The following is a 22,473-nucleotide window of genomic DNA, read 5'->3' as shown; positions in this document are numbered from 1 at the left end:
TCTTTTGAAAATTTGATTTTCCTCCCACACGCTTCATGTGTTTTGCTTTTGGGAGTATATACATAGTTATGTGAATTATAAACTACAATAAATAGGTCATGAAGGGAAGTAGTATCCTTCCTCCCATGTGCCAGGGTGGGTTCCATGGCTTTTTTCACACACTCGCGCTTGTTGAGCTGAGACGAGCGGAGGTGTGATGGCCCAGCCTAAACTGTTTTTTGGTTCACTATTGGGCCAGTTTATTGGACTTGTTTATATAGTAATCTTTTGGACCATAGTGGGCTTGGACTCGGGCCCATGTGGCAAGGAATTATCACTGGTGAAAAACAAGCCTATACGTACATAGATACATATATTTGTATATGTCTAGGTGCATTTATGTAATGTACATGTCTATTTATAGAGACATCCATTTGTAAAGGTGCAATCATAACGCTCAGATTGGGATCTTTTAATCCAATCTATTGGAACCAAAAGTCACACCCATACCATGGAGTAGCTCAAGGGAAACTGACATCCTAGCACTTGGATTGGAATATTTTAATTCAATCTGTTTGAATCAAAGGACATACTCATTCCATGGGGTATCTTGAAGAGATGCATCTACCTCTATAAATTAGATGAAGACAATCCTCAAAACGAATTGATTTTTTATTCACTTTCGTCTCTCTCTCTCTCTCTCTCTCTCTCTCTCTCTCACTAATTACATATTGTTGTGTTGCCCCATTAAAACCAGAACAATGTTTTGCCGATTGAACTTTTCATTTGCATCTTGTGTCGCTTTAGCACAATTCCGACATACTCGAAAGAGCGAATCAGATGAGTGCATGTTTACTGCCAAAAAGCAAAAACTATGCTATTTGGAATCAGTTTTGCATTCAAGCCTAGATGCACCAAATATTGACTTTAATTAGGAGAGTGTCAAATGGCACGTCTCAGCCTACATCAACATCTTGAAACGTCAACTACACTTCGATACACTATTTTACCATGTTAGTACAATAGATAAGTCGTCTCATATAAACTTCTTCATTTTTTCTACAAGAAGCTACCAGAGCACATTGATGGAGAGGGGTATGGAGAGATATAGGTGAATTAATTTTGTATTACCCACGAAATTAATAATTGAATAAAATTTTAAAATTGTATTTTTATTACTTTAACTGTTAAGTTAAAAACAAGAAACATTTTTTTTCTTTAATAGTGGAAGATCAAGTACAAGCAATTGGTTCCATATAATATCTCCCTTTTTATTATTATTGATCTAGAAACTCATCATCTGTAAAGTAAATAACATCTGAGAGGAGAATTAGAAAAGAGATGGAGAAGGTGCTACATCAATCCCTTTGACAATTTTAACACAATGGTTCCACACTCCTGGTCCAGTCTTTGGAAGAAAATACTTAAAATACTCTATTTTCTTATAATATGGTTCTTTCTTGTCAACCTTCAACTTACCAAATTCTTTCACCAATGCAAAATGGCAATCTTGACCCATTTCTACAAGATTTATGCAACAATATTTACTAACAACAACATCTCCAAACAACCCACCAATTATATTTGTACCACATTCTTCAGGTATCTGTTTTGTGCAATTATCTAGGTATTCAAAATACCCTGGTTGAGCCTCATCAGGAGCTATTTCTGAATCTGGTGATTCAAGATAAGCTACTTCAACACTTTGAGGTGGAAGATTAGTAATGTCTATTATTTCTTGTGTTGGAGCTGGTGTTGAAACTACTCCAGGTACAATTAACATGCACTCGAAGATTAATACGAACATTAGTATCAACACAGAAAGACTATTCATGAAATTCGCCATCTTAATTGCTTAATTTACGCGAAGATTTACCTTTTTCTTTTAATTTTTTTTCCTAATGGAATGGGTATTGCTTAGGATGAATTACCTTTACCTTGATAACAAATTTATACTACTCAAATTTACTGTTAGAAGTTAACTTATTAATAAGTATTTGTAAGTTTTTATTTATTTAATATCAGATTAATTTCTTAAGTACCATAAATATTCAATTGTTTTTCATAAAGACTTTACATAATCTACTATTCTTTAAGAAAATTTAATTTTTTCTTCTGTTTTTTTTTTTTTTTTCTAATACTTTAAAATCAGTTTCCCTTATAAGCTTTGTTAGTTGGTTCAAGAGGAAATATATAACTGTAATATTATTCTTTTATGTAACTTAATCTATCTTTATCATGTTTTAATGTGTGTGGTTATTTGTTATTAATTAGCTAAATTACCCGGATTTAGCTCCTCTCTAGGGACCCCAGCATGCCCAGGAGGTATCCAGCCATTGGACTATGCTGTACACATCCCTAGGCGTGCACCGAGATGTGTGTGGCACAGCCCAACCCTTGGATGCCCCCTAAGTACTCCCTGGACGCTGATCGCCCTAGAGAGGAACCGGACCCAAATTACCCCTCTACTTGTTCTTCATTTAATTAAATTATTACTTCACAAATTGAATCACCCTGCTGCTACCTCCAAGATCCTCCATTCAGAACCATCCTCTTTGCAATTTTTATGTTTGAAACATATTTATAAATGTTAAAACTTAAAACAGGAAAATAGAGTGACAAAATCCCTCCCAAGAATTGTGCCCTAATTTATGAAAAATGAATGATAATGCATTGAAATTTTCCAAAATGGGTGTACATGTAACCAAATACTTAGGATTCAATTTGGAAATGTATTGAAATCCACATACAAAATAGAGTTTGACTCTAGGGCCTGACATTGTGGAAAATGACCAAATTACCCCAAAAGGGTAAAATGGTAAATGTGTCAAAACATGCACTTTGAAATCCCAAAAAAAAACTTTGAAAATGATGTTAAACATCCTAATACATATAGTGAATATATGCAAAGTTTTGATGCTGAAAAAACAGTTTTGCCTTACACTTAGTGAAATGACCAAAATAACCTTGAAGGGTAAAAATGTACTTTCTGCACAAACTCTTATAGAATATACACTATGATATGTCTTAATGATGTACATTTTTTTTTTGTTTTTGGGTAATTCTTAATGATCTACATCACATATACAAAGTAATGTAACTCCTTAACCTAAACACATTATAATATGTGCATTAAAACACATACTCCCTAATTATGGAAAGTAATGAAATATATCAAACAAATACATAAAAAATCATAAGATGATTTTCACATACATGGACATGTTAAAAAGTGATTAATATCACATTTCATATTCACATTCAGAAAATATAGCAAATATGCAAAAATTTTATTTTTTTATTTTTTTTGTATTACATATTCCCTAATTATGGTAAATATGGCATTTGGTAGCTTTCTCAATCAGGAGCATTCACAGTTAAATCTGCTTGAGAAGTACTTCGAAAGGAGGAGACAAAGCCACCATGGGTTTGGCAAGCTTCACTCATTTAGTCATATGGCATTTGGTAGCCTCGTAATGCTCTCCGTGTTTAAAAGAGGAGGAGAGCTTCACTCATATTCTTGAGTTGTAACTCCTCAACGAATATTTGGCAAGCTTTAATTTCTTGGTCTTTTCAATCTCCTTTGGCCGAATCCTACTTCAATAAATGAGTTACAACAATGGTGTAAAAGGGGATTTAGATCCTCTGTGGCTTGGAGTTGTGCCGCCATCGTGCTGCATGCAACTCCCAGGTCGCCACCTCAGTATAGATGTCCATCCAATGGTTGGCCATCAAGCTCCTTAAAAATATCGCTCAAAATTCAAATTTGAATCGGGCTCGATGTCCAACCATTAGATGGACATCTATGCTGAGATGGAGACCTGGGAGTTGCATGCAGCACGACGTTCGGTATGTACTTGGTATACATTTTTTTTCTCCAATGAGGATTAAACTTGTCATTTCATATAAAAAAGTTCATTAATGCTGAATGATTTTCAACTTTTGAAAACTCTTCCCTACCCGTGCATTAAGTAACATTTGTGAATAGAACAAGGGGCAATTAAAAGAAGGTTACGACTTGTTAATTCACCACTTTAGTGACAAGAAGTTGTTCCCTTTACAAAATGTTATTGTAAAACAATTTTAAACAATTATATAATGTGCACAAGAGACGATTAGATAATTTTTTTATTATATTTTTTACTACACGACTTCCCTAGTAGCTTTATTATATATAGGAAAAAGAATGTTGCTTGGTCGCTTGCAGCGTGCGCCTAGACACAATCCCTCTAAAATGACTACCCCATCTTTTTTTCAAAATAAAAAAATCCCCCTAGTCAATGCCCCTGCACACCCTTCATTGGCCCCCATGTTGATGCAGGGGCCACATGATCGGGTAGCATTCTTCTTCCCTATATAAGAGAGAGAGAGAGAGAAGCCGGGGAAAAATAGGAAAGAGAACACCAACAGGTTACGGAACGCATGCTGCCCCTGCTCCTTGGCATAGGGGAGCACGAAATGACCGCCGCACTCCTTAGAACCCCGGAAATGACTAGGGTGTGGTGGTCATTTCGTGCACCCCTGTGTCAAGGTGTAGGGCAGCATGTCTGGTGCGACCGGGTGGCGTTCTTTCTCCCTTTAAGGAACAAATCTTAATTAATTTTAGCTTAATTCTAATCTAATGAAATTAAGGAATATTCTTTATTTCAATTTCTTTATGGTAAAGATTGAGATGATAATTATCTATATTGATTTCTATGATAAGAACTGACAACTCCATTCATGCAATGTAAAGTCAAACATTAACAACTTCCTTGTCCATTGTTTCTAGTAACAAATATTAATTGTAAATAAAACAAGAATAGAGTGATCTATTAAATTAATGACAGTGGGTCAAATGTCTAACTCTATAGCAAGCAGAAGCCATTTTCCATGAAGATATGCACCAGCATGCTTGGGACTGGGGTGACCAACATAGAGCATGTATTGAAAGTTGACCTGAAAATTGTCCTTTTAATGCCTTTTTTCCCCCTTCATGGCTTGAGTAGATGAATTGAATCAACTACTGCTACCTAGATGGAATTTGGTATATAGCTTCAGTTGGAAAGGTTAAGTTCCAAACTCCATCACTGGCTTTAGCAATTGTTTGTTCAAGTTCTGAGACAACACAGGAAAATATGCATTCCTAGGAGCTCCATATCCATCCCACCACTGTGAAGATCAAGATCGATGGAAGAGCCACCGCCAGCTGAGCCGCTACCGCCCCTTGAAGAATATTCAAGTAAAGCTAATGGGCCGATAGCAGACAGAGATCCACCAAATGTTCCCCAAGGGAATTCAATCAATAACGATGAAACAGTACTACAATATCAATTTGAGCATAAGGAAAATGGTGAGTGTTCTTCTAATCTTTTTGAATTGGTGCTAATATAAATTAGGAAGAGTGTTCTGTACGTGGGACGTAGGGGCCATGCCATACACAATAGCCAATGAGAGCCCACACACTGGCACATTGGGGATGGAATTTCTGCCATTAATGGAGGCGTGCCAGTCATTTTTGCAACCCCATGTGTCTGGGTATGGCCCTTGTGTCCCACACAGAGCATTTCTCCTATAAATTAAGTATCAGAAATGAGTGCCTGAGATCGAGAATTTGGTGATCAGATCAACTTAATTACCCATTTGGGATTGGTTTTTGATCTATCACCACCTGATTGATTCTCCGTCCTCATTTATTTCCTTTAGAGAATGCTACTTGATCGTGTGGCTCCTATGCCAATGCGGGAACCAATGGGAGCACATGCCCAAGCATCAAATATGGGGGATTGGGTGGTCATTTCGCCACCCATGTGTCTGGGCGTAGGGAGGTGCAACCAAACAGCCTTCTTTCCCTTATTTTTATTATCCAGATATGATTTCCGACTAGCTAGAGATCAGTTGGAAATAGTCGAATCAAACCTCATTTAACCAAAACAGCAAAGTAGAACTTTACTTACATTTTTAACACTCTCATAAAAAGTGAGGGTTCCACACATGTAGGTTTATTTTTATTTATTTTAGGGGAAAAGAATGCTACCTAGTAACGTGGTCCGCGCGGATCTTGCACCTAGACCCAGAAGGGCATGAAATTACCACGCTGCCCCCATGGAAAAGGCAGAAATCCTGCCCAAGGCTTTTCTTGTGCATGCTCCTATTGGCCATAGTGCATGTAACGGCTCTAGAGGGCTATTGTCGATTTCTTTCCCTTATTTTTATCTCTTTTGAAAAAGTGGACTCCACATGTACCATGCTTTTTCTAGAACATTAATTGGGTATGGCGTGTAAATTCCTTCTCACACTGGTAACAAGGGAAAACCTCTCCCACAAAATTATAACCCTAAACGGTCCGGGTATTCCACTCCGGCTGCATGGGTATCCACTTAATTAGTCTAAATGATTTTTCACGTTTTAAAACACTAATAAATTATGATGGGTGGATCTTGTTATCATCATATAGGTGAATCAAGAAGTTGTAACCTTACTCTGTTTTTTTTTTTTTTTTTTTTTTGCCTTTATTTTATTCCAAAAAATTATTAAAAGCAAGGGTAAAAGGGGGCTTTTAATACAAGTTGAAACTTAATCATTGTCTTAAAAAGCAAGGACAAAGTTTCCCTCCACCAATAGAGAAGGGTTTTGTATGTTCCAAAATACCCTCCCGATACCCTTTCCCACCCTCTCCCCCCCTCTCCGGTGAATGGGATTACAATCTTGTTGTAACCAACCTTGGTGAGCACAAGATTTTCCCAATTATTATAGAATTAAGATCTTAATTTCAATATTATACTTCCTTGCAGAAATGGAGGAAAAACAGGTCACCCAAGCCTCATCACCTCTCCTTGAACAAGGAACTAATCCAAATGAACCACAAAGACGCCGTTCGCCATTGCATCATTCAGTATCAAACATCGAACATCCCTTTATCGAATGGGATATCTTAGGTGATACTGGAGATACCTCACTTGCAGCAACATCTACTCATCCATCTGCATCTGCTACAATGCCCTACAAAGTTGCACCTGCCCTAATGGACACAGCAAAAGCTATATGGGATAGTTATGGAGACATTGGAGTCAATAGTGCCCTTCAATCACTACAGTTTCGTTCAGCCATATTTTCTCTTATCTGCAAAGTAGTCCTTGAGATGAACAAAATAGGTTATAATAGCTTGGACAGAAAGACAGTAAAGAAGTGGCAAGAAGAAGTGGTGGATGCAGAGAAGAGTGGATGGGAGGTTGGTTGGTTAAGGCAACGTGTAGAGGAAGTTACTTATAATATTGCTGCAGCTGAGATTCTTTTAGAGGTGAAGATGAAGAGAGAAGCTGAGAGAGCTAAATTGAAACAATTTGATGAAGAGATCCAAAGATACCTCACCATTTCAAGCATTTTTAGCAAGAAGGCTTTTGAGTTGAAAGAAGATAAATTGAAAAAAGCTAAAGAGCTTGAAAGTAAGGTACGTGTCCCTAAGATACTTGCTAAGGCAGTTGAGACAGTGTCCTTATGGGGGGCAAATTCTGTAGGGAAAGGTCTTCTAGATATCCCTTAATCCTCCTAACCCCAAGCTGTGGCCAGTTGATGATGATGTTCTCTTTGTTACTTTTTCATTCATGAAGAAGTGAATTTTGCAACTTTGATATATAAAATGTCTTCTTGTTTAGACTGGCTGTTTTGGGCTGCCTTCGGTCCTTTTGTATTCTCTTCGGATTTTCCTTTCAGCTTGATTCGACTATAGGAATAAGCCGTTGATTTTGTTGTGGAGATTTCTCTTTGTATTTATATATTTATTTATTTATTTTTGTTTCTTTTATAATAATTTGATGGAAATTTCCTTTTCTCACCCTTCCCACACAAAAATGAACTTCGAACATAATTTGCAATAATGAAATGAAAAAAAGATATGGCACCCTATTTTTTCCACATGGGAATAGAATATTGTGACAGGTCATGAGCCATCTTACCAATATGATCCACCAAGTAGAGGAAGCTTTCCCTTGTCAATTCTAAACAAGAAAGAAAATTTTAAATCATTTTCAAAGCATTATATTAACCTTTGGCAAAGTTTAATTTAATTGAAAATTAACCCATTGCTAGATGACCACAAGGAAATATGTTCACTTAATTTGAACATTATTTGACTTGAAGTGTTAGAGACTGAGAGGGGCTCCCTCCATGTATGCTCAGTGTTGGATACATGTTTTTTTTTCCTCTGAGGAATACGTGGGACATGTGTCCAATTTCGAGCGTATGTGCAGCAGAACATAACCGGACTTGTAGATACCTTGACCTTATAGGTGCTGGGATCCAAACCCCCTCCCTCTTTTATTCAAAGAAAAAAAAAAAGGGTAAAATACACGTACCCCCTATAATGCACCCAATATTCCTCATGCCTCCCTAAGGTTCTAACAAGTCCACACGCACCTCCTAAAAATTCCACGTAACACCCTTACTTGTCAACCTAAAGCCACTTAAGTTCATTTTAGGCATTGGATGCTAAAAACTGACCAAACTACCCTTTCTTCTCTAATTGCCCTGACCTATTTGTTCATTATTTGGAAAGACTTTTTTGCCCTAACCTAATTTGAAAATACCATTTTCCCCTTTCCCTTTCGCGATAGAACTCCCTCAACCCTAATTGCCCTTTCCCTTTATGATCCGATCTTCAAACCCCTTCGGCAACCATTCTTCTGCTGTGAAATCTAAATTTATGCCAAATTCGATCAGAGGCCTTACGACTCAGATAAAATTCCCTGAGAGTGAAGCTCCCTCATCATCTTATCCTGCAAATTGATCATAAAATGCATGACCTTGTGGATTGTAGTAATTGAAAGAGATGTACACAATAATGGTGGACCTGATCCTGATGGTGATAGAAATCCAAACTTCCACCATGAATTGTATTAATGGCACAAAAAATCAGGAAGAAATGCTAAAGAGATTCAGTTCAAAGCACAACTACTTGGGTAATATTCCTTTGGAATCAAACTACGAAACCTTCTCTTTTTCCCTCCTACTTGATGTCTCTGCCTCTTATCTCTCCCATTATAAATACCCATTCTCTTCAATCTCCAATTCCATAAGATAATACTATGTGACTCTTTGGATATTCTTCCTGTAATCATTTTCTTGTATTCAACAATGGCTGGAATTGTGGTGGTTTTCGATTTTGACAAGACGATTATCGACTGTGATAGCGATAATTGGGTGGTCGACAATTTGGGTCTTAACTAGTTGTTCAATGAGCTTTTGCCTACAATGCCTTGGAACTTTCTCATGGTTTGTTTCAGCTTCCCTTATTTTTTAGTTTTTTTTCCTGGTTTTTTTCTGTTTTGAAAGCTTTTCCCACCCCTTTTGATATTGTTCTTGTTCACTGCATTCTAATAGAATTTTTTTCATTTTTCTCTGATGTTTCGATTCAATAAATTTCAATGGGCTTAATTGCTTCTTGGGTTGCTGAAATTTGCAGGATAGGATGATGAGGGAGCTTCACTCTCAGGGGATTTCATCTGGATCGTAAGGCCTTCGGTCAAATTCAACATAAATTTAGAGTTCACAGTAAAAGAATGGTTGCCAGAGGGGTTGAAGATCGGATCAAAAAGGGAAAGGGCAATTAGGGTTGAGGGAGTTCAATCGCGAAAGGGAAAGGGGAAAAGGGTATTTTCAAATTGGGTTAGGGCAAAAAGGTCTTTCCAAATAATGAACAAATAGGTCAAGGCAATTAGGTCTTTTCAAATTTTGGAAAAGATAGAAGAAAGGGTAGTTTGGTCAGTTTTTAGCATTTAATGCCTAAAATGGACTTAAGTGGCTTTAGGTGAAAAGTAGGGGTGGAACGTGGAATTTTCAAGGGGTGCATGTGGATTTGTCAAAACCTTAGGCGGGCATGAGGAATATTGGGTGCATTATAGGGGGTACGTGTATTTTACCCAAAAAATTTGATAACGATCCATAGATTTCGGCTTTGGCTTGATAACATCTTGGGGTCCCCCCCTACATACACTAACAATGTGTAAGTTACAATGGGGGAACATACTTAAGATATTTTCATGCATATTTCTTGGTTAAATTTCCTCTTTTTTCTTTTGGGAGAGGGATCTATTTGTTGCCCGCTTGTATTAATATCTTACATGCCAAGCCATTAATAGGAAACAATATAATTAATAAGCAGAAAGATTTTTTTTTCCGGGTAAATGTAACTTTGTTGTTGATAACGTGTGTTACACATGGAATCTGGATTACAAGCTTCAAGAAACATGGAGTGGAAAGGGGCCAATAAGTCCTACATATTGTTGACTGGGCCTTGGCAAGGAAATCTGCAACCAAAGTGTTTCCCTCCCTTGGAACAAAAATAAAAGAGAAAGACTCTAATTCTCCTCAATATGAACCATTGATGTTGGAGGAGAGGGGTGCTCACCGAGTCGTCGTTTAGATTGTTGATTAGAACCCTATTATCCGATTCAATCACAAGATGATTATAATTCTCCTCAATAGCCTGTAGATTGCCTGATCGAATAACTGTGGCTTCACCTACAATGATGGAGGAAATTAGAGATGGCTCTGAGGTAGCATATAAAGAGTTCCAACCATTATACTGAAAAATAATAAGATTTTATTCTCAATGATAAGACTTATGTCAGTCACAATTTACCTATGGGCATCAGTTGCAACTAACTATAGTCTATAACTAAATGATAAGACAAAAAATATATCTCATCAGACAACCTTACCTGTAGGCATCAACTGTCTTAACGATGAATAGTTCTTATCCTATCCCAACTTGCATGCACTAAAATAGTTGTACATAAATTGCAAATTTTTAATGTCTTTCATATTTATAAAATTACCTAAATATCTCTATGCAATCAAGTAATAGAGTATGCGGCATACAAATCCCCTTAATGGTAACTTTATAATTACAAGACTAGACAATAATAATGTTATGAGTTTGCATTACTTATGAGGTTCTTAATTAGATTCGGTTCTTAATATAATATAACAATATAAATTAGCATGCTCATAACATTAAAATAAAGCAAAGATTCACCAATTATTTATAAATGTAGTCCTAATGCAACCAAACATACCCTAATGTCCTTCATTTTGAGTTTAATTTAATGTGTTCATATCATATTATGGAGCACTAATTACACTTCAAAAGGACCATAATGTATACTCCCATTATTCCAAAGTACCCTCCAAAAATTGGTTCAAATTTGGTCAAAAAACAGCTTAAAATGAAGTCAGAAAAACTGTTTCTATGAATATGTTTTTCAAAAATATTTCTGGCAGAAACATTTTACAGAAGTACTTTATAGAAAATGTTTCTATCATAATTAATTATTATAAACAAAAGCAACCAAAACAGTTTCTGTAAGCAATTTATAAACCAAAATGAACCAACAATTCGAAAGAACCAAACTTTATTATGAACCAAACCAAGCCAAATACAGATCGGCCAAACTGAAACAAGCTAGCCAGAACCAGTCGAACATAGACTGAACCGGTCAAACAGGGTCAGGTTGGGTAAAAAATGGGTCGATTTTCCAGGTTGGCGCACGTTAGCAGCGCCTTGATTGGGCTGCCTATGTTTTCGATTTTATTTTTAAAACATAAATCTTTTTTTTTTTTTTGGTCAAAATTTTTAAAACATAAATCAAAGGACCAAAAGGTCCTCAATAAATCAAGAAATGATGGGGATATACCCCATCTTCTTCACCTCATGACCGAACCAGAGGGCTGGCCTCCATGGATGTCGGTGAGTCTCCATAAACCGTCGCCGGTGAAGGTCGGTGAAAAAAAAATTGTTTTTGTTTGCTGAAACTGCAAAGAGAAAAACTCTCCTGCCACAACCATCTCACATTCGACGGCAAAAGCCGCAGCAGGTTTCACCCACTATAGTCATCGATCGCAGATGGCCGCTGGTAGTATCCGGTGGCCTAGGCCTTTTATTTGTTTCAGAAATCATAGACAGAATTTCTCTCATTATCGCCCTGCTCACCGATGGCCTAGGGCCTATATGCCTCCATCTCCGGTAAAAATCGGTGGCCAGCCCCCTTTTATCCAACATTGCCTGGTCACCGATAAAGACCAGTGACGCCTACAACTTGATTAATTTATTTTAAGGAAATTTACGTCTATCACCTTTGGGAATTCAAACAATTATGTCTACCACTTTTGGAAATTCAAAAATTATTTTCGTAACCCTGAGTACTAATTCTGTTAGTTTTGGAAAAGAAATAACAATTTATCAAAAAAAAACAAAAAAGAAAGAAAGAACAATTTTACCCTTTTACTCTTTTGCCCTTCTTCTTCTTCCTCTTGCAACACCCCATTCTTAACCTTTGAACACCAAGCCACACCCTGCACCGCACCCAAACCTTGTTCCCATCATCCCAACCCCAACCCATTGATGAAATCACCCAACCCAACCACTGCCCTGCTTGCATCACTATTCAGCTTGCACTACCACAACCATCTGCTACTCTGACAATAGTAGGAGACTCAGTGGAGATTTCAAATTTCAGCAACTCAAGGGCTCAGAATAGGCCAAATTTGGGTCGAAGGACTTCTTCAACCAGTTTTATAAAAGCCCCAAACAATCAGTCAAAACCAAATATCAGATCTAGAGTAATTAAAGAAATCAATATTAGTAGAAGTTGCAGCCTTGCAGGAGTTGCAGGTATTGATCAGCACAAGCAAAGGGAAAATTGCAATTATTCTTCAGCAAGGTTTTGTTTCAGTACAATACTCAGATCGACCTTGACCTGTAACTCGTTTGAGCTCCTGAGTACTAACTCTATTAGTTTTGGAAAGAAATGACAATTTTACCCTTTTACTCTTTTGCCCTTCTTCTTCTTCCTCTTACAACACCCCATTCCTAACCTTTGAACACCAAGCCACACCCTGCACCGCACCCAAACCTTGTTCACATCATCCCAGCCCCAACCCATTGATGAAATCACCCAACCCAACCATTGCCCTGCTTGCATCACTATTCAGCTTGCACTACCACAACCATCTGCTACTCTGACAATAGTAGGGGACTTGGTGGAGATCTCAAATTTCAGCAACTCAAGGGCTCAGAATAGGCCAAAATTTGGGTCTAAGGACCTCTTCAACCAGCTTTATAAAAGCCCCAAACAATCAGTCAAAACCAAATATCAAATCTAGAGTAATTAAAGAAATCGATATTAGTAGAAATTGCAGCCTTGCAAGTATTGCTCAACACAAGCAAAGGGAAAATTGCAATTATTCTTCAGCAAGGTTTTGTTTCAGTACAATACTCAGATCGACCTTGACCTGTAACTCATTTGAGCTCCTGTTGAAACCCTAGTTCTCTCTGTTGATATGGCTTCCTTGATGGCGGTTGTTTTCTTCAGTTGGGATTTTTTCCTCTTTTGTGTTAATCAAAGTGTAAATCTGGCCAAGGTTGAGCTTCAATTACTTCCTTTGTTTGCTAATTTTTTATCATTGAATCTAGTTAATAGCTTAGCCATCTCTACAACTGCAACCCTCCCTGTTTTTGAGACAATTTGTTGTTGTATCTATGTAGAACCAGGAACACCAAACCCAGTCGGCTACTCCACAAGCCATTTCAAGTTACCCAAATAAATTATCACACCATCGTTGTTGTTTCTTCTACTGAGTATGTAAGGAAGTATTAGAGCTCCATTAATAGTAGATCAGAGACTTCTTCTCTAGTTCCTCTATTGTGAATGATTAATTACAACCCTTGATAGGATATATATACAAATCCATCCATGAAAGCCCAATAATAACTATTTGGTAATCTACCCAGAAAACCATAAGGCTATAACTTTACATTTGAGAAAAAGGGAGAAATTTCAACCCACCATCTAAGCTTTTCAATCCAACGAAATTAATGGAATAGGGTTTATACTTGATCGTTGTCCAGCTACTCTGGCAATAATAGGGCACTGTAGCAGCGAGAGAAAGGAGTGAGAGAGGAGAGAGAAATTAATAGGTTGGGGCTGGGGGTAAGGTAAAAACACCTACATTAAGGGTATTATGGGCATTTAGTTAATATTTGGGCAATGACATCATCACATAATTGTTCTCATCTAACGATAGGGGTACGTTGTAAGAATCTTTCAAAATACAGGGGAAGTTTATGAAATAGATGAAATTCCAAGGGTGGTAGATGTAATTGTTTGAAACCCCAGGGGTGGTAGACGTTAATTTTCCTTTATTTTATGCCTTAATGTGGGAAGAACAACCCACTGATGTCATAGGTTCATGATTTCAAACCAAAAACACCATTTATATGTAACTCAAATGCATAAAAGTTATTACCCGACTGGTTCAGTGACTTACAGACACAAAATAACATAAAATCGTATGAAGACTGCTATATCAACAATGGTAAATCTAAACTAACCATCATGGTCCTGAAACCATTAATATGCAAAGGATTTGATGGATATGAGACATAATCTCCTACTTTGAAACCATCTGTGAGATTTAATCAATGGAAGTGGAGTACACGGTACTTACCTCCACCTTTAGGACCGACATTCGTCATTCCTGATCTAATCGTTCTCTGGTTTGACTTATCATGAACTCTGGTGAAGAGTCACAGTTTCAATACAATTGAATTACTTCTGGTTTCTCAAAAGTCTCTCACTTAATTGTACCACCCAGATGGATAAGTTATGTATATATTCTTAAAACCAAAGAGTCTAATCTCCTTAAGACTCTCACTTAGAAAACTCCTTGTAAGATAACCTAGAGGGGTGAATAGGTTATCATTAGTGGAACACTTTCCTTTTTAAAATTATTTTGATTGTGCTTAAATTGATCAATATGAAACAATAAACAACATAAATATTAAATGTACACAAAAGAAAAAGACACAGGATTTTATAATGATTCGACTCTAAGAGTCTAAATCCACTCCTCTCAACCTTGAGAAAATTCCACTAGTTTTCTCTTTTAGTACAATAGGTGGAAAACACCTTTACAAATTTTTTTTTACCAGGATAAGAGTATCCTATCTATTTTTAGGATAAGAGAATCATTTACACTACATAAGTTCAGTTTAGGCTAATGCAAAAACCTGGGTCATCTAGAGTTCAACCAACTTAAGAGCAACCAATAAAAATTACAATAGAAAGCTCAATGAAGACCTTCTTTTACAACTCCTCTAGATGATGTAAGCTTTAAGGAGTGAGAGGTCTTGAATGCTTGAGTCCACCTTGAGATGACTTGATAATGACTTCTTGATTCAAAAGTGATGGAGAACAGGGATTGACTTTTCACTCATAATCAAGGTTCTTAATCCCGGGATCGGTCAAGGCCGAAATAGATCCGATACCGATCTAGAGCGGTCTAAATCGGTCTGAATCATTCAAAATTTTCAAAACAACTCATATAAAAGAAACGAGTGGAGATATTGGCGAGCAGCGTACCAGTGCCTCCTTTAGAGTGAAGTTGACATTCATAGGTATTTTGTTGCACCATAAGCAGCCAAGCATAGTGGTTCACTCAATCAAAGCAATATTTTGTTTGAAAGGTCCTAGAATCGGTCAGTATCGGTTAGAAAAATATTAAATTATTAAGAAAATAAAAAAAAATGTGAAAAAATGGTAATCACGCCTAATCCCTAAATTTGAGCTTATCTAATCCCTACTTTTATGTTGAGCTTACCTTGTCCGCCTCCTCAACCTCATCCACTACCGTTATTAGCTAAAAAAAACTCCACATTTAATTCCTATTGAAAAACATGATAAGACCCCTTCCTTTTATCTCGCGGATTTAAGGTTCCCAATAATCTAAATCACAGTGTGAAAAGCTTAGGAAGAAGAAAAATTGGAAAATCTGGATTTTAAAATCCTAACCACCTTAAGAAGATAAATGTTTAAATGGAATAAAATATTCCCTTAATCAATTTCTCAGTCAAAACGGTAAGATCCTCACTTTTTTCTTTCGGATTTTAGGCTACCAAATCTGTGAATCACGATTTAAAGGCTAAAAGAACAAAGGAAAAAAAAGTAGGTTTTGAGTCATGCGTGTATCGGATCGGATCGGATCGCCCAATCTGAAATGGTTTTCTGATCCAAATAGCGATTCACAATACCTAGACAGGATCGGTCATATCCCGCGATCGGTCACGGCAAATACCGATCTGATCCGATCTGGCCGATATCGATCGATCGGATTTGAGATTACGAACCATGCTCACAATAAAGTGTTCTTTTGGGATTTTTTTTTCTAACTTTTTTCCAACCTATACTAAGGTCAAGTAAGGGATCATGAGAGCCTCCTAAGGTCTTTGGAGAGTACGTATATGTCTTATGATACGCAAGTACATTATGAATTTGTGTCATAAGTTCACATGAACATCTTCAAGTGTTCTTTGCTTTGAGAGTACTGATACTAAGTTCTTCAATAAATGTTCTTCGACCTTCATTCTTTTAGAACTTTATGAAAAATGATCCTTCAAGTCCTTGTATAAATGTTCTTTTACTTCTTCAAGTCATTCCTTGAGCTCTTCTTACTTTAGAGACTTGGCAGTTCTGCCTATTTTAAATACTCAGACAAAGATTAGTAATCTCCATGTGTATGTTATCATCAAAACACCTATATGAAGAGAATGAGAGAAGATGAACATTTTCCAACACTCCTCCCATTAAGGATGTTATCTTAGTTGAGCATGTCCCCACTACTAAATGGTTAGTAGTGTTTTTAAAATGGGATATGCGTATCCAAATAAGATACTATCACTTTACATGATGCTAGAGTGTCATAGAGGTCACATCCGCTTACATGGGATATCCTCTATAGCAAATCCCTTTTTCCAAAGGGGAAGAGAGAGGATGACACATTGTTGGTAAATTTAAACCGACCATCACGGTCATGAAAGCATTAACATGCAAAGGATTCAATGGATAGGAGATAAAATCTCCAGCTCTGATACCATCTGAGAGATTTAATCAATAAAAGTGGAGTACACAAAATTTACCTCCACCATTAGAACTGACATTTGTCATTCCTTATCCAATCGTTCTTTGGATTGTCTTATCGCGAATTTGATGAAGACTTACAATTCCAGTACACTTAAATTTCTTTTGATTTTTTAGAAGTCTCTCATTTAATTACACTACCCAGATGGATAAATTGTGTGTTATATATTCTTAAAACCAAGGAGTCCAATCTCCTTAAGACTCCCTCTTAGATAATTCCTCCCATCAAGGACATATCTTAGTGGAGTGCATCCCTACTAAACGGTTAGTAGTGTTTTCAAAATAGAATATCCATATCCAAATAAGATGGTACCACTTAACTTGATGTTGATGTGGCATAGAGGCTATATCAGTTTACATGGATCCTTTGTAGCGAATACCTTTTGCAAAGGGGGAGGAGAGAGGATGACACATTATTGGTGAATCTATACTAACCATCACGGTTGTGAAACCATTAACATACAAAGGATTCAATGGATAAGAAACACAATCTCCTACTCTAAAGGATTCGATGGATAAGAAACACAATCTCCTACTCTAAAGGATTCGATGGATAAGAAACGCAATCTCCTACTCTAATACCATCTGTGAGGTTTAATCAATAAAGGTGGAGTACACGAAACTTATCTCTATCGTTAGGATCAATGTTTGTCATTCCTTATCCAATCGTTCTTTGATTTGCCTTATCATAAACTTTGATGAAGGGTCGTAGTTCCAGTACACTTGAACTTCTTTTGGTTTCTCAAAAGTCTCTTACTTAATTGCACTACCCAGATGGATAAGTTGTGCATTATATACTCTTAAAATCAAGGAGTCTAATCGTGTTAAGATTCTCACTTAGATAACTCCTCCCATCAAGGATGTCATCTTAGAGGAGTGCGTCCCCACTACTAAACGGTTAGTAGTGTTTTCAAAATGGGATGTGTATCCAAATAAGATACTATTACTTGACTTGATGCTGACATGACATAAAGGCTACATCAGCATACATAGGATCCTCTATAGCGAATCCATCTTCCAAAGGGGCAGGAGAGAGGATGACACATGTTGGGCACCCTAGCGGCATGCCCAGCCTTTTTTATAACACGAATATAAAGAAAGCACAAAGAAAGTTACATAAAGAATTCTAAATTATGTTTAGGAACTACTCCTAAATTTACTAGTTCCAGTATATTTAACCAACTTTTAAGCTAAAATAACATAACACCAGTCTTGTTTCAATAGTTTAACATCCTTAAAGCATTTTAATACTAAATATGTATCAAAACTTCAACAGATTTGCCGAAATCTATCCATATCCCTATGGACTAGTTCTAGTTTCCCAGCGACACTACCCTTTTAAATTTTTTGTTGAACTCCTCTTGTTTCGACTTCTTCTGGACTTATTGACAAGAATTGATTGGTTCTTATAGAAGATGACATAAGTCCATTCAACTTCTTTAAACACAAGGTTAAAGTTATCATCAGAGATAATAGTTGGAAGATCATTGGACTATAACCCAATAAGCATAATTTGGAATGAAACTGTTAAATCGGATGTGGAAGGCTTGGGATGGGATAAAGATAGAAATCAATATCAGAAATCCATCTAGATATGTTGTACATAATAATATTAGAGTTTGTTATTTGTGCTTTAAAAATCACAGAATTTCTAGCATGTCAAAGGAAGTAAGTAGTAATAGAAAAAATGGATAAGAAAGTATTCAAATAAATTTTATCTAAAGCTTGATGGTTGACAAGCTTTCTGATAAAGACAAAAAAAGTTAGAAACTTGTATATTCTTTGTTCTTAATCCTAATGGTCATATTGCCTATTTTTTTTTTAAATAAAGGACATGATAAAAGAATATGCCACAAAATTTCTTGTTCATGGGTTACAAAAAGGAGAAGAAGTATCTAATGCATAGAATTGACTCAGTCTTGTTTTATTAAAAAGATCATTATTAAGAATCTTCCAGAAGAAAGAATATAAATTGAGGGTGTATTTGAAGTTCCCATAAAATTTTTCAAATTCTGGGTGTTTGAATAAAATGGGTGGTAGTTATGTTTTGTGTTAGACATGATATAGCTAATTGAGTAGTAAGTTTTTCTTTTTTTAGTATTTTAGAATGGCAGTGAAATCCAGTGATCATTACACAGGTTTTAACTAAAAAGAATTCGTACAACAATTATATATTAAATGATAAGGAAAATACTATAGATAACTTGGCAATCCCAGCTTTTATTATTAATAAGAGAATCCACCATACAACTATTGAGGGTGAAGTACACTATTTGAAGAATCTTATACCCCTGAAGGTTGGGGACCCAAAGGTCTTTTCAGATATTAATTTGACGTATTCAAGACCAATATATTAGATGGTATCTTATTAGGTTCTACATCTCCTCATTAAAAATGGGTACATATGGAGTCTAAAGTCCTGCAAGTTTTACATGCAAAAAGAAAGCAAGACATAAAATAAGATGACATAAAATATAATATAGATTTTATTAATACATTACGACTTGCTTGACTAAAAAAATATATTAGAAAACTATAATTCCTGAAACGAGGTAGAAATAAACAATTTTGCGCCTTATTAATACCATTTGGGCCATATTAATACTATTTTTCGAGTACAATATTAATACCATTTGGGCTTGTAACTTCAAATCTCAATTTTTTTTAGTAGAAGCCTTAATCATAGATGGAATACAGTAAAATAAATACCAGACTTAGATAAGTTACTAGGATTTTCATATTGATACCCTTTAAGATGTCAAATAATTTGTAATCTTTTTATTTTTTTGTCCTCTTTAGTTTACTATTTTCTTTTGCCTATGTCATTTCACATGTGTACTCAAAAAATATACGTCACAATGTTGTTATTGGTGAAGCATGATCTCAACTTAATCCAAGAAGTATCGGTGATTCTTCCTTAATATTGACGGTCCAAATTTTTTGGGAGTTGTGTATACTAGGGACAATTTTGTACTTTTAGGGATTAGAATTTCTTTATATTGTACTGTGCAAAATACTATATATAGGGGTTATCTCGTAAGGAGATGGATGTGAGAGTTTTGTAATTTCTTCATCAAAATAGTGGAAGTTTTGGTTATCGCTCGACCGTGGATGTAGCCCACTTTGGGTGAATTGCATAAATTTATGTTGTGTGTGTGTGATTTCCTTTTTTTCGTTTTTTTTTTGCAAATTGTTGTTTTGTTGCATTATTAATTCCTACCAAATACAATTCTTGAAAATGACAAAATGGTGAATCATTTTCAAATAATATTTGATGCCCTAATCTTAACAATACAAAAAACCATGATCATAGATAGATACATGTTTATGGTTCAAGGCCCATTTGATCAGAGATCAAATTGAAAAATTTTCAATTTAGAACATAATTATAGATTGAAATACCATTGATATGCTTTTATCAACCTTTCTGTATATTGTTGGTATGAGAAATTTTGTATTTTTAGTTCTTTACCTAGGAGAAATTCTTAATCAACCCTATTGGACAAGAACAAAGGCCTTCTACACCCCTTAGAGTGTAATAGTTGGGACTTTAATTAGCAAAAACGGGGATGAAAAAAAAAAATAGACAGTATGGGTTTTAAACGGCGCAAAACTTCAAATGGTATGGTAAAAAAAAAGTGAACGAGAAAAAAAATGGAAACAGACAATACAAGTTTCAAGAGTGTAGATTTCAAAAAAGGGGACCAAAAAAATGACAATATAGTCATATAAATTGAGAAATTATTACCTGAATACCTGCATCCAATGTTCAAAATAGCTATAACATCCAACATCAATGCATATATATTCCAGATTCACATCCTCTACTTCCTCTAGTAGTACTTCCATCCTACTTCCTTCGCCCCTCAACATGATACGTGTCCTTTTAACAATCCAACGGACTTGAACGAATAAATTCAATTTTTTTTGAATTTTGAATGACCCATGTCTTAACCACAGTAAACCCAAACTTAAACCAACCCAACCGGCTTTTATTTATCAAATCGAACAAAAAATAACACAATAAACCCTAACAATCCATCACCCTTTCTTCCCAAATGAAAAAAAAAAAAAATCCACCGCTTGCTTCTCTCTTATCCCATGAAAAAATCCGTCGCTTGCTGCTTTCTTCTCCCATGAAAAAATCCGCAGCCAAGAGCTGCTCTCTTTCCCATGAAGATCTTCGTTGCTTTCCCCACATAACACATCTTCCAGTTTTTTTCTTCTTTTGGGTTAAAGAAAAAATTGGGTAAACCCAAACTGGGATTGTTTCTGTTTCGTTGTAGTAAGGTTTAGGGTGAGTAAAAGGAGACTACGGGAGACGAAAGAGGAACTAAGATTTTGGATTTTAGGTTGCACCATCGGAAACGAAAGAGGAACCAAGATTTTGGAAGAGGACTAGTTTCTGTTCAAGGTACCGGCTGGGCTTTTGGATTGCACCATTGGAGACGAAAGAGGAACCAAGAGAAGTTGAAACCTCCAAAAACAACGAAGAACACAGAGCCATTTCCAACTCCGAAAGGTATTCTTCTCCCCCCCCCCCCCTTTGTCACCTGTAAAATACTTGATTCATTGAACATGGTTTTGTTCCCCTAATCCATTTATAGAACTTAGGATTTACCACCAATCCAACTGCTCCTACTCCAAAATTTAGCTTCTAATTTGTTTCTTTTCAGTTAGAATAGAAGCTTGGGCATTTTATAAATCAGTGTCTGTGGGAATAGCTTCATGTTGGAATTTTTTTTAACTGATTGTCAGGGTACCTATGAACCCTTTACAAGCTTGGGCATTGATTGAAACAAAATCTCAAAACCATCTACCATTGTTTTTGGAATCCTGTTACACTCATTGTAGCTGACTTTCATTTCTAAACTTAATGTTCTAATCAGAGAAGAGCATGGATATCTAACTCAAATGTTATATGTAAAAAGTTTGAGCTTTCATGGGTTTCTTTCATCAAAATGAAGTATTACACGTTTCAATATAATCTGCAATTTAATTAGTGTTTGGAATTAGTGATCTTTCGGAACTCATTCATAAAATAAATAAAAAGAAACAGAAAATCTGAATTTGTGTGATGGAAAAATAAAAAAGGTGATGCAATGGTAAGTCTTTGGCTTGCATGATATCCCAGCCATCCCTGTTTCTTGTCCAACCTCACCCTCCCAACCCCATTCTTACCCTAAAAATGAGAAAAAAGCTCCACCCTCAAGTCAGCAAGGTACACCAAGGTATTGGGGATTTCTGAAGGCCCCATTACAATCTTAGTTAATGGTGTGAAGAGTTACACACATCGTTTTTAATGATGTTTGAGGTGTAATGTGGATTAATGGAAATTTCTGTAGTCTTGAATTGTACTTTGCCAGAAGATGTTACTCCAAATTTTGAAATTATTTGTACCTTTGAAGGTACCTATCATTTTCTATTTAGTTAGATGGGGTCGTGCAATGCAATTTCTTTATTTTAAATCTTTTATGGAGGTTCAATTTAGAGATGTATTTTCTCCCTTTGGGTATGGATATATTTAGTTCTTTTCTAGATA

At 36.1% G+C, this 22,473-nt stretch overlaps 2 protein-coding genes across 2 annotated transcripts; one reads left to right on the top strand and one right to left on the bottom strand.

Moving 5' to 3' along the window:
- Positions 1 to 1,309: 1,309 nt before the first annotated feature.
- On the bottom strand, positions 1,310 to 1,825 carry LOC122645010. The gene has a single exon (XM_043838364.1). It carries the CDS (start codon positions 1,823 to 1,825, stop codon positions 1,310 to 1,312), a length of 516 nt encoding a protein of 171 aa, XP_043694299.1.
- A 3,323-nt stretch (positions 1,826 to 5,148) lies between these two features.
- On the top strand, positions 5,149 to 7,501 carry LOC122645008. The gene is made up of 2 exons (XM_043838363.1): positions 5,149 to 5,311; positions 6,753 to 7,501. Exons 1-2 carry the CDS (start codon positions 5,149 to 5,151, stop codon positions 7,499 to 7,501), a joined length of 912 nt encoding a protein of 303 aa, XP_043694298.1.
- Positions 7,502 to 22,473: the final 14,972 nt, after the last annotated feature.

The sequence above is a fragment of the Telopea speciosissima genome, chromosome 11 (genome assembly GCF_018873765.1).
Source record: "Telopea speciosissima isolate NSW1024214 ecotype Mountain lineage chromosome 11, Tspe_v1, whole genome shotgun sequence".
Lineage (NCBI taxonomy): Eukaryota > Viridiplantae > Streptophyta > Magnoliopsida > Proteales > Proteaceae > Telopea > Telopea speciosissima.
This window is presented reverse-complemented; position numbering and strand designations above follow the sequence as displayed.

What these genes read in the sequence shown, in the direction of transcription:
- LOC122645010 (XM_043838364.1), bottom strand. Translation starts at nt 1,825, where the DNA reads ATGGCGAATTTCATGAATAGTCTTTCTGTGTTGATACTAATGTTCGTA.
- LOC122645008 (XM_043838363.1), top strand. Translation starts at nt 5,149, where the DNA reads ATGGAAGAGCCACCGCCAGCTGAGCCGCTACCGCCCCTTGAAGAATAT. An exon ending in ATTTGAGCATAAGGAAAATG is followed by an intron (nt 5,312 to 6,752) that starts GTGAGTGTTCTT and finishes ACTTCCTTGCAG; the next exon opens with AAATGGAGGAAAAACAGGTC.